General features: G+C 31.0%; 1 protein-coding gene across 1 annotated transcript; it reads right to left on the bottom strand.

Moving 5' to 3' along the window:
- Positions 1-7,771: 7,771 nt before the first annotated feature.
- On the bottom strand, positions 7,772-13,996 carry LOC140832807 (uncharacterized). The gene is made up of 6 exons (XM_073197012.1): positions 13,814-13,996; positions 13,611-13,734; positions 13,267-13,405; positions 11,626-11,662; positions 11,000-11,276; positions 7,772-7,982 (listed from the first exon to the last, which is right to left on the bottom strand). The coding sequence occupies exons 1-6, from the start codon at positions 13,994-13,996 to the stop codon at positions 7,918-7,920; spliced, it is 825 nt and encodes a 274-aa protein (XP_073053113.1). The 3' UTR covers positions 7,772-7,917.
- Between the last annotated feature and the right edge of the window lie 4,917 nt (positions 13,997-18,913).

The raw sequence follows: 18,913 nt of genomic DNA, 5'->3' as shown, positions 1-18,913 counted from the left end.
TCTCATATGCATTCCAACTTCAGTAGCACATACGTCAACATAACCAAGATCCTCCAAAGTAGTTGTAAATGCTTACATTGTTAGTAAAGAATATAAAATTGATAAAATAATACATAAATTTATATTATATTTATTATTGATATGAGATGCATGTAGTAACTATTATTACTTCTCTGTAAAACACATCAATATTTTCCCAAAATACCATACCCTATAACACATTTATTTCTATTTAAAAAAAAACACAAAAAAAACTAAAAACTGAAAAATAATTTTTGAAGGACAATAATTACTCTAACAACGTTATTTTTAACATATAAAAATTTTATATTTATATTAGAATTTAATTTACGTGCATTGCATTCTAAGATTCACTAGTTTTAAAATATTTAAGTTTACAAAGCAACTATTACCAGTTAATTAATTCTTTATGGAAACTTCAAAATCAAATTTTCAGTAATAAATAAGTTCAGTTAATGGCGACTTTAGTTATATTATTTCATATATACATTTATTATTTCTTACAATTGATATTTTTTTTAAAAAAAAATTAGTAAGTTTCTTGTGCGACAATATCACGTATCTTTATTAGTGAGACGAGTCAAACATGTATATATTTATAATAAAAACTAAAAAGTAATACTTTTTAACATAATATTTTTTCACGAGTGACTCAAATAGAATATATGTTTCACAAAATTGACCTCTGAAATCGTGTCACGTGAACTTTTATGTTTGTTTTTGAAAGCAACTATCAAGCGATAAGTACGCCCAAAAATTAATTGTACGTGACATTTGAGCTATGTCCAAGTACTGAATTGATTACGAAAATTAATTGCTAATTTTTTTAATCAATCGGAATTTGTGTTAATAGGTGTTATCAAGCTTTAAAGCGGAATTACCATTTACGAGGTAATCTACGTTTGACTTTTTAAATTAATTTTATAGATGTTATAAAATTAGGAAGCAATTAATTAATAAAGTCTTGCATATGTGCTCGAGGTATACTTGTATTATATTTTTAAATTAACAGCAGAAACCTCAAACCAACACCATCGATCGATTGGGTACACTCGTTTGATAACTTTGGAATAATTTAATATATATTTACGCGTGCAGACGAAAGGATTCGATTCAAATACGAAAAATAATGAAAAACTTGAAAATGAAATATTTATTTATGTATAATTATATTATATCAATAAAATATTAAATATTTTGAGTAGCTCGCAACTATCGAAATTATCTATCAAAAAAACATAATTTTAGTTCAAGTTTGGCTTGAGCTCGATAATTTCGAATGCGAATTAAATATTTTTTGAGCCAGTTCGGAAAGTTCGTAAGCTGACTTGATTTGTTTACATTAGTCCAGTGGATGCATTTTTATAAAAAAAAATTATATTTTACGGTAACAATATAATGCTAATCTTTTAGATTATATAACAGCTTAAAATATCGCCACATTTATATCATGCTTAGGATACGGAGAATTATCACATCTCAAGACAAATAAAACGAGAAACAAAGAACATGTGCATTTCCACTATCAATTTTTTTATATAAAAAAGTATATATTTGCTAATTAATTTTTTCATTAGATGATTTTGTTTTTAGAAGATTTTAAGGGGAGGAAACAGAATCGAATATAATATTAGAATTATATAACATCTTAAGCATCGTCAGTGATAGAGTCAGAAATATGACTCTATCCGAACTAAAATTTTAAACTATAAAATCTTTTAATTTTTTAAATTGATCTATCCGGGCTAATATCATATTATTTCAAAATTATACAAAATTTACATTTTTTAAAAAAATTTGACCATCCGGGCTTTAGATGGCTCCGCCACTTAGGATCGCCACATTTATATCATGCTCTCGATACGGAGAATTATCACATCTCAAGACAAATAACACGAGAAATAAAGAACATGTATATTCCCGCTATCATTTTTTTTAATAAAAAGAAATAGATATTTGCTAATTAATTTTTTCATCAGATGATTTTGTTTTGAGAAGATTTTAAGGGGGAAAATAGAATCGAATATTTAAAACAGAACAATATAATTATTGATATGTATATTAGTCAAGAATCTAACAACGATGCTAAAACAGGTATCCTGTTAAGAATCTAAGCTAAATTATTATAATATTATTAAATCTAATAATTAAATAACTAAATAAAAATAGTAAGAATTGGTCACATGTGGCTAAGGGGTCAATTGAGTAAACTTAGCTCGTGGGTGGTATGACTTAAATGTGTGTGGACTCCACCATATATAATATTATTATACTTAGATGGTCAAATTTTAGTATTTGATTAATCAAATTTTATATATTTATCACCACAATTATGAAATTTTCCCAATTTTATTCTTTGCTTTTGTGTGGAAAAAAAGTGGATATGAGATCGAGATATTCGAGATTCTGATGTACTTTAGGTTGTTTTCGTCGAACATCACTAGAGTGGTCAAAACCAAGCAGCAAGACGAGCCAAGTCACTATTTGAGCGGATTAAGATATTGTCAACACAACTCATTTATTTGACGGGACTAGGCTGACCAACCCATCAATTTTTGGCTGTATTTGATGGGTTGGCGTGCAACTCGTTACACTCCATAATTTGGTGCGGCGGATCAACTTGACGGACCTGACGCAGATTAACAGTTTTAACCACTGTGTGATTATATCGAATCTTAAATTGAAATTCATAGAGGTCAGATTAATTTTGATGGTAATGTAGGTGGGTATATACATAAATAGAATAAAATGTTGTATCATTATGAAAAGAAGGAATTTATTATTAAATCTAATTTTCAAAGAATGTTGAAGACATGGGAGAAATTGACTTATTATGTCAAATTGGGGATTGAAAACATGTGAGAATGAATCATCTTCTCTAGATGAATGGCTGGCTAGTTGCCTGCAAATATCTGGTTTATATTCCCTTTGCAAGAAGTAGACCAACTACCATCCATGCATTAAATAATTGACAATACATATAAATGATATGTAAAGTTAAGATTGGAACTTGGACCTAACTCAACCCTAAAAGCTAGCTCAAGGAGGAGGATTGCCCAATACCATATATGCAACTCACAGGTATTTTATCCAACCGATGTGGGATAACTAACACATAAAATTCAACCAAGACAAAAATTCATCACCGGAGAATAAATATATGAGAAAATGGTATTTATATTACAATTTTGACTATTATGTTTTTTAAATTGAGTTTTAGTCTGAAAAATGAGTAAAATTAGAAAAAAGAAAAACAGATATCGAGTTACGATGTGAAATGTATCCTAAAGTCGCACGCAAGTGTAAAATCAACGACCATTTTATTAACACTTGGACATTTAAATTGGCAAATTTTGTTCTTTATGCTAGGTTCTGAAATCGACAACGAACTTTAAAGGGAATAACTATTGCAACTTTGTCGACAACGAAATTTCATGATATTCTCGGAACACTATCTTAAATATATATGTGAGGATGGACTTCCCCTGGTAGAAAAAGTATTTTTAAAAACATTTAGTTTCACTACCAAATTCTGAGAAAGTTTACTCATTTTTACTTACTTTTCTTATCTATGTTAGTATGTTTTGATCGGTGTTTTCAAAGTCAGACTGGTCGATCAAGAACAAGTCATTTGTCTGGTCTGAAACACCTTAAAAACCTATCTTAACGGTCAAATCGGTCAAATCCGTTCAAAAACCGATTGAATTGACTATGAATCGGTTTAATGTCCGATTATCCGGTTAAAACAGTTGTTCCGGTTGGATTATTTTTTAAAACTAAACCACGATCACTGATATGATTATGAAAACAATGGTTTTGATATTCCAACATAAATGTGTGGCTACATCACTTAGCCATATTTTATATTATGAAAAATTGCAAATTTAGTTCTAAATATTTGTTTTATTTACTATCATGATAATTTATGTTGATAAATTTTAATTTTAATCTCATATATTTCAATTTTTGATAATTTTAATATCTTTTTGATATGAGTAGTGACGATGTTGTATATTTTAGTATTATGTTAATGTCACGTCATCGTCAAATCATTTTCACGTGAAAAAAATTATTAAAATCCTAACGTGTAAGAAAACCACAGAGTCAAATGTTCCAACCTATGAAAATTTGTACGTGTTCTGGCCACTGTTTTTGACTCCATATGGCCATATCTTGCCTTAATTATTTTTTTATAATAAAACAACGGAGATGGACCCTTATTTTCTAAGTTTTGTCAATATTGCATTCTATTAGTTTATTTATATTTGAAAATGAATTTATTTTATAAAATAAAATAGCCCTTCGAAATTTAGCTCTTAATACAGGATCATTCAAATCAGATTTTTTTGTTATCGAGACAAATTAATAGATTTGTTTAAATAAACCAACTCGACTCGAGATTCATATTCATTCAACATGAAGTCATTTCGAATCATTTTTTCAAATATCCCTTCCGATTCAAACGTCAACTTAGTATTATGAGCCGTATAAAATTTAATGTTACGAATTTGTCATTAATAAGTAGGCTTCTTTTTTTTTTTTGGAGAAAAAAGTTAAACTCTACAACCGTCGTATAATGTAGTTTAAATTCGCTTAATCTGTGCCATACAATAATTGCAATAATAGAAAAGGTAAGACACTCTATCAATTATACAATATAGTAATTATATTTGGAAATATTTAATTTAATTATTATGTTAAGAAAATGATTAAGATATGGCAAAAACTTGTGTGAGACGGTCTCGCGGATCGTATTTTGTGAGACTGATATCTTATTTGGGTCATCCATGAAAAAATATTACTTTTTATGATAAGAGTATTACTTTTTATTTTGTGAATATCAGTAAGTGTTGATCAGTCTCACAGATAAAGATCATATGATATAGAAGTTGAATTTAATTAAGATTGCATATCCACATGAAAGTTGCTTTCATTGTCCAGAAAGATAGGTTGCTTTCCACGCGCTTTCACATGGATATGCCTCCTCCTCACATATTTAATCTAAATTTCAATTTCATGTAATACAATTTAGGTATTTGGTTGTGAAAGTGACATTTTCATACAAATAAACGAAATTCAGAAACACAAGTCTCGTCGTAACCTGCCAAAACTTCGTCCGTATATAATTTGAAGCTCGAGGTCGACTTATAAAGAAATAGACTTACTCGAGTTCATATTTGAAAAACTCGAAAATATTTGTATCATGATGTTAGGGTTTACATTTTGTATTTATGTAAATAAAAAACCTTAATGATAATTTTTTTTCAAGTAATCGATTAGTTCGTGAGTCACTAAGTAGAAACAACTAAAACCTAAACTCGAGTTTGATCAAATCAAGTTCAAATCGAGTTTTGATCGAACACTCATGAGCTATTCAGGAGTATCTTGACTTGCTTTGATCACTTTTAACGATGATGGGGTATTTTCATAAGTTGCACGTAGTCTACCATTGTAATTGTATTTTATCGCGTGTTCGATCTTCTATTAAATAAGATTCCATTCATGCTTTTTGTGTGTCATAATTATTTCGTATTTTTTCTCGTTTAATAAATTGATATAAGACTGAAAATTATAGGCACGAGAATTCGATCGATAAAAACAAATATACGGCACAAGATATAATTGCGTATACTGAACATCCAGCATACGACATGGGAAATATTAGCCTAAAAGTTGCGAAATGTCATCGAAAGTTACGGAACATGCAAGAGACCCATCACACTAAAAAATGATGGAACTAGCGAGGGTGGGTAGGGTCCCTAAAATGCATGTGAAATGTTTAAATAGGGGACAATTTGTTTTCTTTATTCCCCAAGGAGAGGGCATCCCCACCTATCCAATCAATATTTTTTTGGCTGGCATTCATCGGCCCTCGATCATAGCCTACTTATGAACTTCTAAAATTACTCAATGGGGGAGCCAGAAATATGGCTCTGTTCGGACTAGAATTTTAAAATCTAGAATCTTTTAATATTTTAAATTGATCTACCCGGACTAATATCATATTATTCCAAAATTATACAAAATTTACATATACATTTTTTTTAAAAAAAATTGGGTCACTCAGGCCAAGCACAGGCCTCCGCCCCTGCACTTACCTACACGACTACACCACTTCAATATATGCACGAGTAGGGGCGGATCCGAGATTCGAAATCAGGGAAGATTCGATATATTTAATTTCGACTGGCGAAACTTGTATGTACATTTCAAATTTATATAGAAAAATCTAAAAAATTTCGATCGAGGAAGGTGATCGTCACTCTATTTTTGGTTCGCCGTCGCCCTTGGTGTATGGGTGGGGGAGGGGGGAAATATTTTTAAGTTGGAAAACGGGCCCAGGGTGACATGGAGCTGCTTTGTCCTGGGCCTTGGCCCTAGTATTAGCCTTGTAGGAGGGCAACTGAGCCCAGTACTTTCACATGTTAAAAAAAAACTTTTCTTTTGTTGTGAGAGAAGAAAAAAAACTGCCTAAAAAATTCATATACATACAGTTTTCATATTCTGTATATCTATGCGTCCATCAATGAAGTGTTACTTATATATTGGATATATGTTTAGACGAGCGACATATCATTGGTGGACACGGATGTGAGGTACGGTACGTGCTCAACATATTAAAACTACATAAACACAGAATTCTAAGTTTAGCTCAATATCTTTAAAATGTAGTCATATTTTGGATTTGAATTTCGAATTCGTGTAAGCTCAAGTACCAAAATTTTCCAGAACAAACATAACTTAAAACTCTCGGTTTTCGAAATGAAGAAAATAAATTGAGAGATACCTAGCAAAGATAGAGGCATGAGGAATTGAGGACCCTAAAGTTTTAGGTACCATTGCAAAACTACTTTAAAAATGTTTTTTTTAATAGAAAAAACTGAAAATATTATTAATTTAAATAAAGAATAATTAAATCAGAAAGAAGTGTAGGAGATGGTAATAGACCAGACATAGACGCAGTGACCCTAGCTAACGATGTTGTTTCATGCATACTTGATCTATGGTTTGACACCTGTTGTTTATGTCGGGTGGCATCGTAAGGATCGAGGTTCGCCCGTGGTGGTCTGACTTCCATTTATTACTAGAATGTTGTATTGCTAGTTAGGAGGAAACAATCGATACGTGAAGGGACGTAACTATGTGAAGACAGTGGTGGGCTATTGTCCACTAGGCACTAGCTCTTAGCCCCGGGTCGAGTATTGAAATATCCGGATATCCCAAAACAATTTTGTGTATATTTACTTGTCGGTTTATCTAACTTAAGAGTATGTCTCTCGCGATACGGTCTCACGAATCTTAATCTGTGGGACGGGTCAATCCTACCGATATTCACAATAAAAAGTAATATTTTTTCACGGATGACCCAAATAAGAGACCCGTCTCACAAAATACGACCCGTGAGATCGTCTCATACAAGTTTTTGTCATAACCCTTAAATACTATTCAGTAAATCCCAACTGATTTTCTTGACAAGCTATTTGTGTGTGAATCTAATAAATTTTTCCCACTAGATTTTAAATCCATGTCTATGTTCTTAGACACGTGACTATTGATCGTTGGACAGTTTAGAATATACGAGTTAAACAATTATCATTGGATATATATTTTTAATAAAGCGGGAAGAGTTTAATCTTTTTTTAAAAGAAATCACCTTTAAGAGAGCTAAAATATTTTGTTCCGTTACTATTAGTTACCATAATTTTATGAAAGAAATTATTGTTTTTGTTTAAATTAAAAAATAAACACAAGAAAATTGAATCCCACAAAGGGGTGATCGGAGAACAAATTGAATGGTTACATTGAAATTCTATCTAGGAATCGGAAAAATAATTAAAAATGGATTAATTTGCAAAAGATTGTACAATTGGCAATGTTTGAATAATATGGTCAATATTAAGCAGTCGAGCTCGTCGAAGTAGCGGCGCCGGCTTCGGTTTCTTGTGGAGCAGCCGCAGAATCTACACCAATAGAATAATAATAACAATAATAATAAACGTACACTGCATTTTAAATAAACTTCCAAATAAAATTATAGGTTGTCATTAGAATTTTGACTAAATAAAAGTTTAGGTTCTACCTCCCATTGTGCAGTACGGGTTTATCAAAATAGTCGAAATTAAAAGTTAATGTATCAAAATCAAAATTTTAAAATTTAACAGACTAAAAAAAAAACTAGATAAATTAATGAACCAAAAAATCTATTTTATCATGCATTGCAATATGACTATACTATTACATCGGAAAAATGTTTACTTGAAAAAAAAAGAAAATAGAAAAGAAACTGCAATATTTCACTCACTCACTAGTTTACTATGAGTATTGGAATTGAGGCAAAAACTTGTATGTGACGGTCTCATGGGTCGTATTTTGTGAGACATATATCTTATTTGGGTCATCCATGAAAAAATATTACTTTTTATGCTAAGATTATTAGTTTTTATTGTGAATATCGGTAGGACTGACCCGTCTGACATATAAAGATTCGTGAGACCGTCTCACAAGAGACCTATTCTGGAATTTATTTGTAAGATGTTATAGTAGATTTTCATAACAAGTTTTGTTAACCACTTTTAAAGAGTAAAGATGAATTTAGAGTTGTTAGTTGAACTTGAGCAGTCAACATGACAGGATTGGCACCAGAGACGATTGTCGGTAGAATAGAAACAACGTTATATGAAATAAAGTACTGAATATATGTGAGATATATAATTCTTGTTAATGAGGAAAAAACGTTACATGCACTGAATTGCAGACAAAAAATAAATTTTAAGGCAAATATATATAATATTTTGATGGATAAAAACAAATGATAAAGCCCCAAAAAATGTTACCTAAAATTGTGTGAAACGCACATGGTGCCACTAAGAGTTCACAGTCATGCCTCACTGTCTCCCCTTTGACCCATGACAACAGAAATCCTACAGCTCATCTCACGTGCTTCGAGTTTCACATTGCCCGTATAAATATTACAACCTATTTTATAATTCTTTTTCCACATATATTTTTTTATATCACATTTTCAATTATATTTCATAAATTTCCCATCATATCCAATAAATTATGATACATATCATGTTTTTTTTCTATCACACAAGTAGATAGTCAGGTATCTTATAATTATTGATATTAAGATATTTTTTCGACAAATTGACCTAAAAAAATCAATGATAATTTTTTGGATATCTTATTTTAGAAATTTGTCGAACATTAGTGACTAGTTTAGTTCACCAAAAAAAAAAAAATTAAAGAGACTAAAACAATCGGGACGAAAATGTGTATTTCTCCCGCGAAAATACTAACTTGTCAAAATATATTCATATAGAGAGAACTAATTTGATACACTATTTGCTCAAGTCATAAATTATTTTATCACTAATTCAATTACTTATGATAACACTTGTAAAAAATAAATAAGCTGAATATTTGACCATATAAATAATAACGAAAATGAAAAAAGTTGTGTGAGACGGTTTCACGTGATTTATTTTGTGAGACGGATATCTTATTTGGGTCAATCATGAAAAAAAAACATTAATTTTTATTGTGAATATCGGTAAGGTTGACCCGTCTCACAGATAAAGATTCTTGAGACCCTCTCACAAGAGACCTGCTATAACGAAAAAGAGAGCGGAGAAGTAAAGACTTTGTTTGTTTATTAGGTTTTATAATTAGTATTTAGTTAAAATTTTGGAAATCCAATTTTTTTTCTATATACTAGACCTTAAATTTTATAATTATTATTTAATAAATTTAAGCAAAAACAAAAATTATACAATCTGGCTGCTATAGTAGAATTCTCTTTTCCCCAAACCATTATGATCATCATTAGTTATTAATTGCATGAATATTTTTTTAAAAAAAAAATCCAAAACATAAACCAAACGAAGCCTAACATTTTTTTGTCAATATAGCTCTAAATTTGGGGTATCGATCTAAAAAAAGAATACATTAGCTTTGCTTCCTTTATTTTTATAACCTATCCACACTAGATGGCCATGTGGGAGACAAATTTAAGGTCTACCTAACACAAACCCTCAATCCGACTAGCAGAAAATTCAAGATTTTCGATTAAAATTCTTTAATTTATTTGGGATCAATGATTTATTGATTTTTTTTAGTAAATTTATCAACATATTACAAATATATTTTGAAGAAAAAGTATATTTTTGGTTATGTAAGTTTGACATTTTGTGATTTTTGTAATTTATTTTATCAAATTTCAGTTGTAGTATTGTATATTCCGATTTTTAGTAATTTTAATCGATTTTTGACAATTTTAATATTTTTTCAGCATCATATCACCGCTGATGCATTGATGCCATGTAAGTGTTTTGTTGAAAAAAAAGACTAAAATTTTCAAACAAAGATAATATACTAAGACTGAAATTTAACAATATAGGTTAACAAAATCACAACGATGTAAATATACAGGACCACAAAAGATCAAAATCACAAAGATGTAAAAATACAGGAATACAAAATCAATTCTCCCTATCTTTTATTTGATGTGAACAAAACTAATTTCCATGTTATATGATATTCACCATTATTCTAATCTAATGTTGTCATATTAAGCTTGCATGGTCATAATAAATAGTCAGGAAAAATTATCAAAATCATATTTTAGGTTTAGGTCTTTCAGTTAGTTAAGATTTTGGTTTTAGTACACTAAGTTGAATTTTTCTCTAGCTTATAGTCAAATTTCGATCAAGTGTTTACCTAGATCAAAATATCACTAACATGCTGTTGGACGTTACTGACGTCAGCATTCCATAAATATAACACTAAAAGTGAAAAGTCCAACTTAATGCATGAATCATAAGTAAATCCCGACTACGTAAACGACTAAAACCCTAAACAGACAAACTCGTCATATGAATTAGATTTATTCTATTCTCACCATGATCCTATAATTATGTAACATTTGATGCATGCAACTGAATAAAGAATATAATTAATCAGGCAAGAATTTTACCAGTGGTGGATGAAAATGAAAGCCTAGGGGGTTGCAGTAAAGGGTGTGGAGTGGGTGCAGAATAAGCTGAAGAAGGGCCTTCCATCTGCGTCAGCGTAGGATAGTATACATAAGACGGTCCTTGGAAACGTTGCGCCGGGGGTACAGGATATGATCCCCTTGGTGCCGCTTGTACAGAATATCCATAGTAATATGGATTGCCCATGGCTGATGAAGAAGCCCCATATAATTGATTATAATAATGCGTTTGCGGGATACGTTGTGGATTATACATTGTCTGTCAAATTAAAAATAAAATAAATAAACAATCGTATTTTATTATCATCTATATTTTTTGAATTTTTAAAATCTCGAAATCTGGTCGCGCGCTATGAATATCGTTATATAGTTTATATCACGGACGATAGAATTTTAAAAAGACGATCTATGAAACAATACTCGATATCGGTTGTATCGGTGTCGACTATGTGTTTATACGACCTATTGATTAATTTTAAATGTTTTTTCACGTTTAAGACAATATGTATGTTACATAGTCGTAGACAAGTGCCAATTTTGGAACAAATTAGAGAAATTTGAGAGACAAGATGGTTTAGATTTTTTTTTTGGGGGGAAATAAACAATACCTGGTTGAAACCATAATCAGGTGGGTATGGTGCATACCTGAAATATAAAGGCACATTAGTTAAATTAGTATTATATATATATATATATATCTGTGTGTGTGTGTGAGTGTAAGGTAAAGCGTATCAAAATTATACATCCGATAGGTGAGTATAACATCAACAACAGACACATAGATGAATACGGTAGGTGAACAACATATCAAAATCATGTATGTATGCATGCATAAAATTAAGTTAAATATCGTTGTCTTACTTTATTTTAAATTAAAATAAATAAATAAATTTATGAACAAAATATATATTTGTCAATTAATTTGTAAATCTACCAATATATAGCAATGATTGTGACGATTAATATCTGTACTGGGTGACTAGTGGAGGTTGGTTGCAATATAAAGAGCACTAAATTTTGTGGCAAATTAAAGAGCATTGAGTTTCCAACTACGGATTACAACTGTATTTTAAACAACCCACTCCACTCGCACATTTTTTTTTCAATTTTTTTTTTAAATAAAAAAGTCCAATTATAAGTGTTTTAAACTCGCCATGGTCGTCGACTTCCAATTTTTAAAAATATTTTAATTACTTGTAAAATTATCTAATATTTCAAATTTCAGGACAATTTATAAAATAACATCGGTCAATTTTATTTATTTTTTTTTTATTTTTGGATTTACAATCTTATATTACCTTCCAATTAAGCTTCAAAAAAACTAAAAACATCTAGTCTAATGGATGGGACAAGGTTTTAAAATTAGGGATGGCTCTATATTTTGAAAATTGAAATTTATAAAATTCTGGTTCAAATTTTTTTATAGACAAAAACTTGTGTGAGACGGTCTCACGAGTCGTATTTGTGAGACGGGTCTCTTATTTGGGTCATCCATGAAAAATTATAACTTTTTATCCTACGAGTATTACTTTTTATTGTGAATATGGGTAGGGTTGACCCGTCTCACGGATTATGACCCGTGAGACGGTCTTATATGAGACTCACTCTTTTTTATAATGTGAGTCAAATATCACATGATATTCAGACAAGTTGCATGTGAATGGCATATATGTTGTTTTGACATGGGCATGTTATTACTGCGTGGCTGGCCAGATATAGTCTGGTCTGGACTATTCAAAATTTACACGAATCATACTATAAAATCATAACTTTTTTTAATTATAAAAAATTTATTTTCATAATTATATATATATATATATATCCATTTTGTATTTTTATGGGTTGTATTCTGGTACATGAACATATTACTAAATATGTCGAACGTTAAATTTTTTCCTCTCACAATTATTATTGTTATTTAATATAGGTGGTCAACAAAGCATTTAACGTTTATTCATTTATGTTACGTCATCCATTATTTTTTGGTAATCTGCCAATAACGACTACATTCAATACAATTCACTATTTTTATTTGTTTATATATAATATATATATATATATATATATATATATATATATATATATATATATATATATTTTCTGCTGTATTTATGATGCTTAATTAATTCACCTTTATTTAATCTACTCTCCAACAATTTTTTTTTAGAAAAAATTTAGTGAATAGGGGCTATGCTTCTGTACTTATGATTACAACACAGATCAGTGAGAAGAAGAAGAAGAAAGCGTACCCATACGGCGGATACATGACCGGCGACGGCAACTGCGGAGGCGGAGGAGGTGGTGGGGGAAGCAAAGGGTAGGATGATGACCCCCCAGCTTGTGCTATTCCACCAACTCTTTGATATAAATTCCCTCCTTGATTAGCGCCTATATAAATTATTCAACACAACCAACTAATGTTATAGCTCATTTGACATCGATATCTCACGTTTAATTTCATTATCCAATCATTCATCAACAGAGTGATCGATCGTCGAAGACTTATAGCTCATTTGACATCGATATCTCACATCTATCAACCCTTTTGATATACTTTTATAATAAATATATATGGGGGGGAGGGGGGGTGCACCTCTAGGTGGAGAAGGTCTTGGTCGGCCCAATGAAGCAATGTTACAGTTGGCTCTTCTTCCATCGATTGTAGGATTGGGATCAGCACAAGCTCTTTTTGCTGACTCCGGATCCTTAAATGTCACCTGTCAAAATAAGATAAAAATTTGAAAAATGAAATGATATTTATTAGTAAGGATTTTTATAAATAAATATAATGCTTACGAATCCGTAGCCTTTGGATTTTCCAGTGTGCTTATCGGTGATGATCACAGCTTCAAGAATCTCACCAAATTGCTCGAAATAACTCTGCATTACCTCAGTCGGGGTCTCCCAGGCGAGCCCCCCGACGAACACCTTCGTAAACGTCGTGTCCCCGAACGGTGATCGATAATGCTGATACGACATGATATCTGAAACGATTAAAAATACTGTAATTTTGATCTACCAAAAATCACGAACCCTTTCTCATATCTTCATCAAGAATCCAAGACCCAATGCGGGATTCTGTGTTCTGCTTCAATTTCTTCTGTCCATCTACAGGCTCCCAGCTCCCTACAGCAGGTGTACCGTCTACGTACACGGCAGCCTGCGCTGGTGGCTGCCGCCGTGTGGTGGTGGTGGTGGAGTGGAGAATATGATGGGTTTCGTTTGACAGATATAGTTTGTTGAGATGAAATGATTTGAGGAGAGAAGAGGGATCCGACAGTTGCAAACTCGAATTTGCTGTATATGAGAAGTGAAGGGCCAAAGGTTATGGATTTGTGGCTTTGTGTGCTCCAATGACAGCTGCGTGACTAAAAGGCACTTGACTCTGTCCTCCCTGTCGTCTCTTCTTTCTGCATTAATATATATCAACCAATCATATATATTATATGCTCCATCTTAGAATATATATATATATATATATGTGCTAGATCAATAAATTAACTAACTATTGGTTTTGGATTCGAAACAAGTTTCTACAAATATATTTCATCTGGTTGATCACATTGCCAAATTTTATACATTATACATATGTTCGTTCAAACTAAGATAAAAAAAAGGGGGTTTAAAATCGCTCGGTCGATGCCGATGCGGTTGTGCATCGGATGATGATAAGGATGAGATTTATTCTTACAGTGGATGCAGTGTCTCGGCTTAGTTCTTGATTGACGAGCAATTCAAGAAGATGAAAATTCACAATGCTCGCAAGACCAGTATTCATGTTATGTACCTTCGTTTTTTGCGAGCAGTGCTATGAGATGAACTATTTCAACCAACCTTATGCTGAATTTTCTGATTAACAGTTCTCTCTATTCGAGTAGACAATTTAAGTTACGGTTTTTTTTACCATTAATCCTTATGAACCAAGACACCGGTGGAGTTCTATTCGACGAGCACTACATGGTATTTAGTTTTCAGACTCCATGAGAGTAAACATGTGACGATTTCGGAGTTGTCGTGATTAGAGTCGGATATTCATCGCTCGCATACATTGGTTTATATGTTCTAATGAATAAAGAACCATAGGAATATTGATTGAGTAAGATGTGTTTTTCTAATTGAAACAATTGCATGATTACTTTACGTGTAGCGATTGGAAGCATTCTATGTGACATGCTATTTCTTAACAACCAAGTTTTCATTACTTGTTATTTGTGAAATCAATGTTTTGAACTAATATTGGAAAATTATTCTAAGATTTTATAAATTGGGTTTTCAGAATAAAAAATAATACAATAAATCTTGAGTAGGTACCTTGTGAGACGGTCTCACGAATCTTTATCTGTGAAACGGGTCAACCCTATAGATATTCACAATAAAAAGTAATATTCTTAGCATAAAAAGTAATATTTTTTTCATAGATGACTCAAATAAGAGATTCGTCTCACAGAATACGACTCGTCAGACCATCTCACACAAGTTTTTGCCATAAATCTTTTAAAGGAAAAAAATAATAACTAGTAGGATTTTTATCTTGAGAGCTATTATGTTCTTTGTGATGGTTATTTATGGTTGTACCATCTCATTGTAAATGTAATATGTTTCTTGTGAGACCGATCAATAATGTTCTTATTTTTTTAATGAGCAACTCAATCTATTTCACAAAATTGACTCGTGAAACCGTATCACAAAATAAACGATGATAAAGCTAGCACATGGACATACTCTCTATGTAAATTAATCAAATATAATTTCTCACTGTGTAAATTATGATCGCTCTTTTTCTCAGATTCTTGCCTTTTTAGCACGACCGTCGTCCAAAAAATTCTTCTGCCCAAACGAATCGATTCCAGACTGGTTCTTAGAACAAATGATAACAATCAACATCAAAAACTACCATTGCTTTAAATTTAATATTATAAAAAGTACTAAATATAAAATCCCACTTGCCATACAGATAGATAATCGTATGATTCCATCATTTGATTTGTGAACAAAAAAAAAACGACGTGACCGCTGACAATTGCCTATATCTATATATTTTGGGTTAATTTAAAATATAATTATTATTGTCTTTATTTTAAAATATATTTTTTAGTAGTCTTATGTTTTTCACTTAATTTTGATTATTAAAAGTAGATAAACATTGGGAAAAAAAATTATCAAGGGCGTCAGTTGCTAGATCACGTGCATCAATTACAGAAAAAAAGTATATATGGTGCGGGTTTGAAAAAGCATGACTATATGTTAAAAATTTATGTGAGACGATCTCATGGATCGTACATATATCTTATTTGAGTCATCAATGAAAAATATTAGTTTTTATGCTAAGAGTATTACTTTTTATTGTGAATATCGACAGAGTTGACCCGTTTCATAGATAAAAATTTGGGAGACCGTCTCACAAGAGACCTACTCTAACTATATATATGAGATTGGGAAATGTTTCGATATTTTATCAAACGAGCCGATCTCACATGATTTGTCCAATGTGATTTACCTGACTAACATAATTTGTATACTAGTGTGTTCTTCCGAGAGTTTACCTTATTATACCAAAGAACAATGGGTTAAAAAAAATGGTTTTTTTTTTAAATTTTTTTACATATTGTTTGAATCTATTATATATATATACATACATACATACATATATTATAAAAGTGTAATTGATTGGACAAAATTTTCGATGTGCTCGGATGTAACATTATATTATATTAGTTTATTTTTATTTATTATTATATACTATATTTGTGTGATTGTTTGTGGTGACCACATTCTAAGATTCCTACAAGTTTGACCGAACAAGTAGCTGACCTCCAAGAATTCTCCCACAATTTGGACGAGCTGCGCACTTTTGTCACTGCACAAAGGAATTAAATTTTTCTATAAAATTCATTAATCAGAATTTATTCCACTTCTAAACATATATCAAACTATTGGACAAAAATTGTGGTTTAAATTGACTTCGCATCCAAATTGAAGGCCTGATCGGGAACACGACTCTAAACTTACTGTTTTTATTTCCTTTAGTTAGTTTTCTCGTTAGGTATTTGTTACATGTGTTTATTTGTAACGGTTGATCGTGCTTGATTTTCATCTGTTTTCGTCGTTGTATCTCGTGAAACGGACGTCTGTTAACATTTGATTGAGAAAGAATATATGTTTTAAAGAATTGTGTGTTTTACATGTTTTTGTGCTTAATATGAATAAAATTAAATGTATATTGTTGATCTAATTTTATCATCTTAGTTTTCATGATTAACTTAATTAAAAATTAATAAAACTTAAATAAAAAATAAGAATACATGCAATTTTAACGTGTGGTTTGATCTAATCGACCTGTATCCACGGAGTCACGCTCAGCTATCAAGCTAATTCACTAAATATAAGTAGTTACAATCATACAAGAACTTATTCAAATAAAAGACTCATTTTCTTATTATGTCTCTACGACGAACACCTTAAATAGACTTCATTTGGCGAGCACCACTCGTTTTCATTATCCTTCAACTCGAACTCTCTTCGATAACATGCGGATTGCTATCTCCAAAGAACGTCACTTTCCTATCCGGAGAAATGAATCATCAATTGTTGAACGCTTTGTGCACCACCAGCAACAGAAAAACTCTTACAACAGAATGATAAAAAAGGTGATGTTTGAATATTTTTGTAGTAGTTGTCGTGATACATGATGCAATACGGAATGAACTGCCTCATTTTGGCTCGTTAATTTCGCATCCAACCAACTTGACAAGTTCGCTACATAGAATATGATCCATGCAAGCAATATTTCTATCTCCGATAACCAATTATTTTATTCCGAAAAATTTCTGAATGAATATAGTGTATAAAAACAATAAATATCTGAAAGATAAGTTTCTTATCAAATTATCTCCTTTATCTCCAAAATTTTCATATCAAGCAGGATAATATTTTTTTATCTTCATATTATCTTCAACCATCAAAATAAAAATCTTCTCCAATTATCTTTTTATATCTAAAATCTTCTCCAATTATCTCATATCTTTCGAAGACATTGTTAGCAGAAATATAGAACTCTTTTATAATATATATATATATATATATATATATATATATATATATATATATATAAAATAGTAGTGTAGAGTTAAAATAGCGTTGTTTAGAAGATGTAAATGTAAATGTACGAGTCTAGTGGGTGTCCTCTCCCACATGGGGTCGTGTCACCGCAGCAGTTCAATGAGCTGGAATTTAATCTTTTTTTATTACTTCATCTAAAAAACTATTAGTTTTTACAAATTTATTCTTGAAACGAACCATTCTCAAAGTGGAATTTCTCAAACCGAGATATTTTGTTAAGATTGAATTGATAAAAATTTTAAAAAAAATAAAGTAGGTTTCTTGTGAGACAGGTTAACCTTACATATATTCACAATAAAAAATAGGCAAAAATTTGTGTGAGACGGTCTCACATGTCGTATTTTGTGAGATATATATCTTATTTGGATCATCATTTAAATATTATTACTTTTTTTATGCTAAAGGTATTACTTTTTTTATGCTAAAGGTATTACTTTTTATTGTGAATATCGGTAGGATTGACTCATCTCGCAGATAAATATTCGTGAGACCGTCTCACAAGAGGCCTACTCGAAAAAGTAATATTCTTAGCATAAAAAGTAATATTTTTTTCAATGAATGACTCAAATAAGATATATGTCTCACAAAATACGACACGTGAAACAGTCTCACACAAGTTTTTGGACTACACACTGCAACTAGTAGGACGAGACTTTAAAAAAAGCATAGTAGTGTTGGACTAGTCCTGATGCAAAAAATAAAAAAAATGAGTTGGCGGACGAGGTGATGGCCGCAGGACCGGACCTTTTATGAGGCTAAGGAGGTCATTGTCTCAGG

Source organism: Primulina eburnea, chromosome 5, assembly GCF_022965805.1.
Source record: "Primulina eburnea isolate SZY01 chromosome 5, ASM2296580v1, whole genome shotgun sequence".
NCBI classification, from domain to species: domain Eukaryota; kingdom Viridiplantae; phylum Streptophyta; class Magnoliopsida; order Lamiales; family Gesneriaceae; genus Primulina; species Primulina eburnea.
Note: the sequence above shows the minus strand (reverse complement) of the source record. Positions and strands in the feature narration are given on the sequence as shown.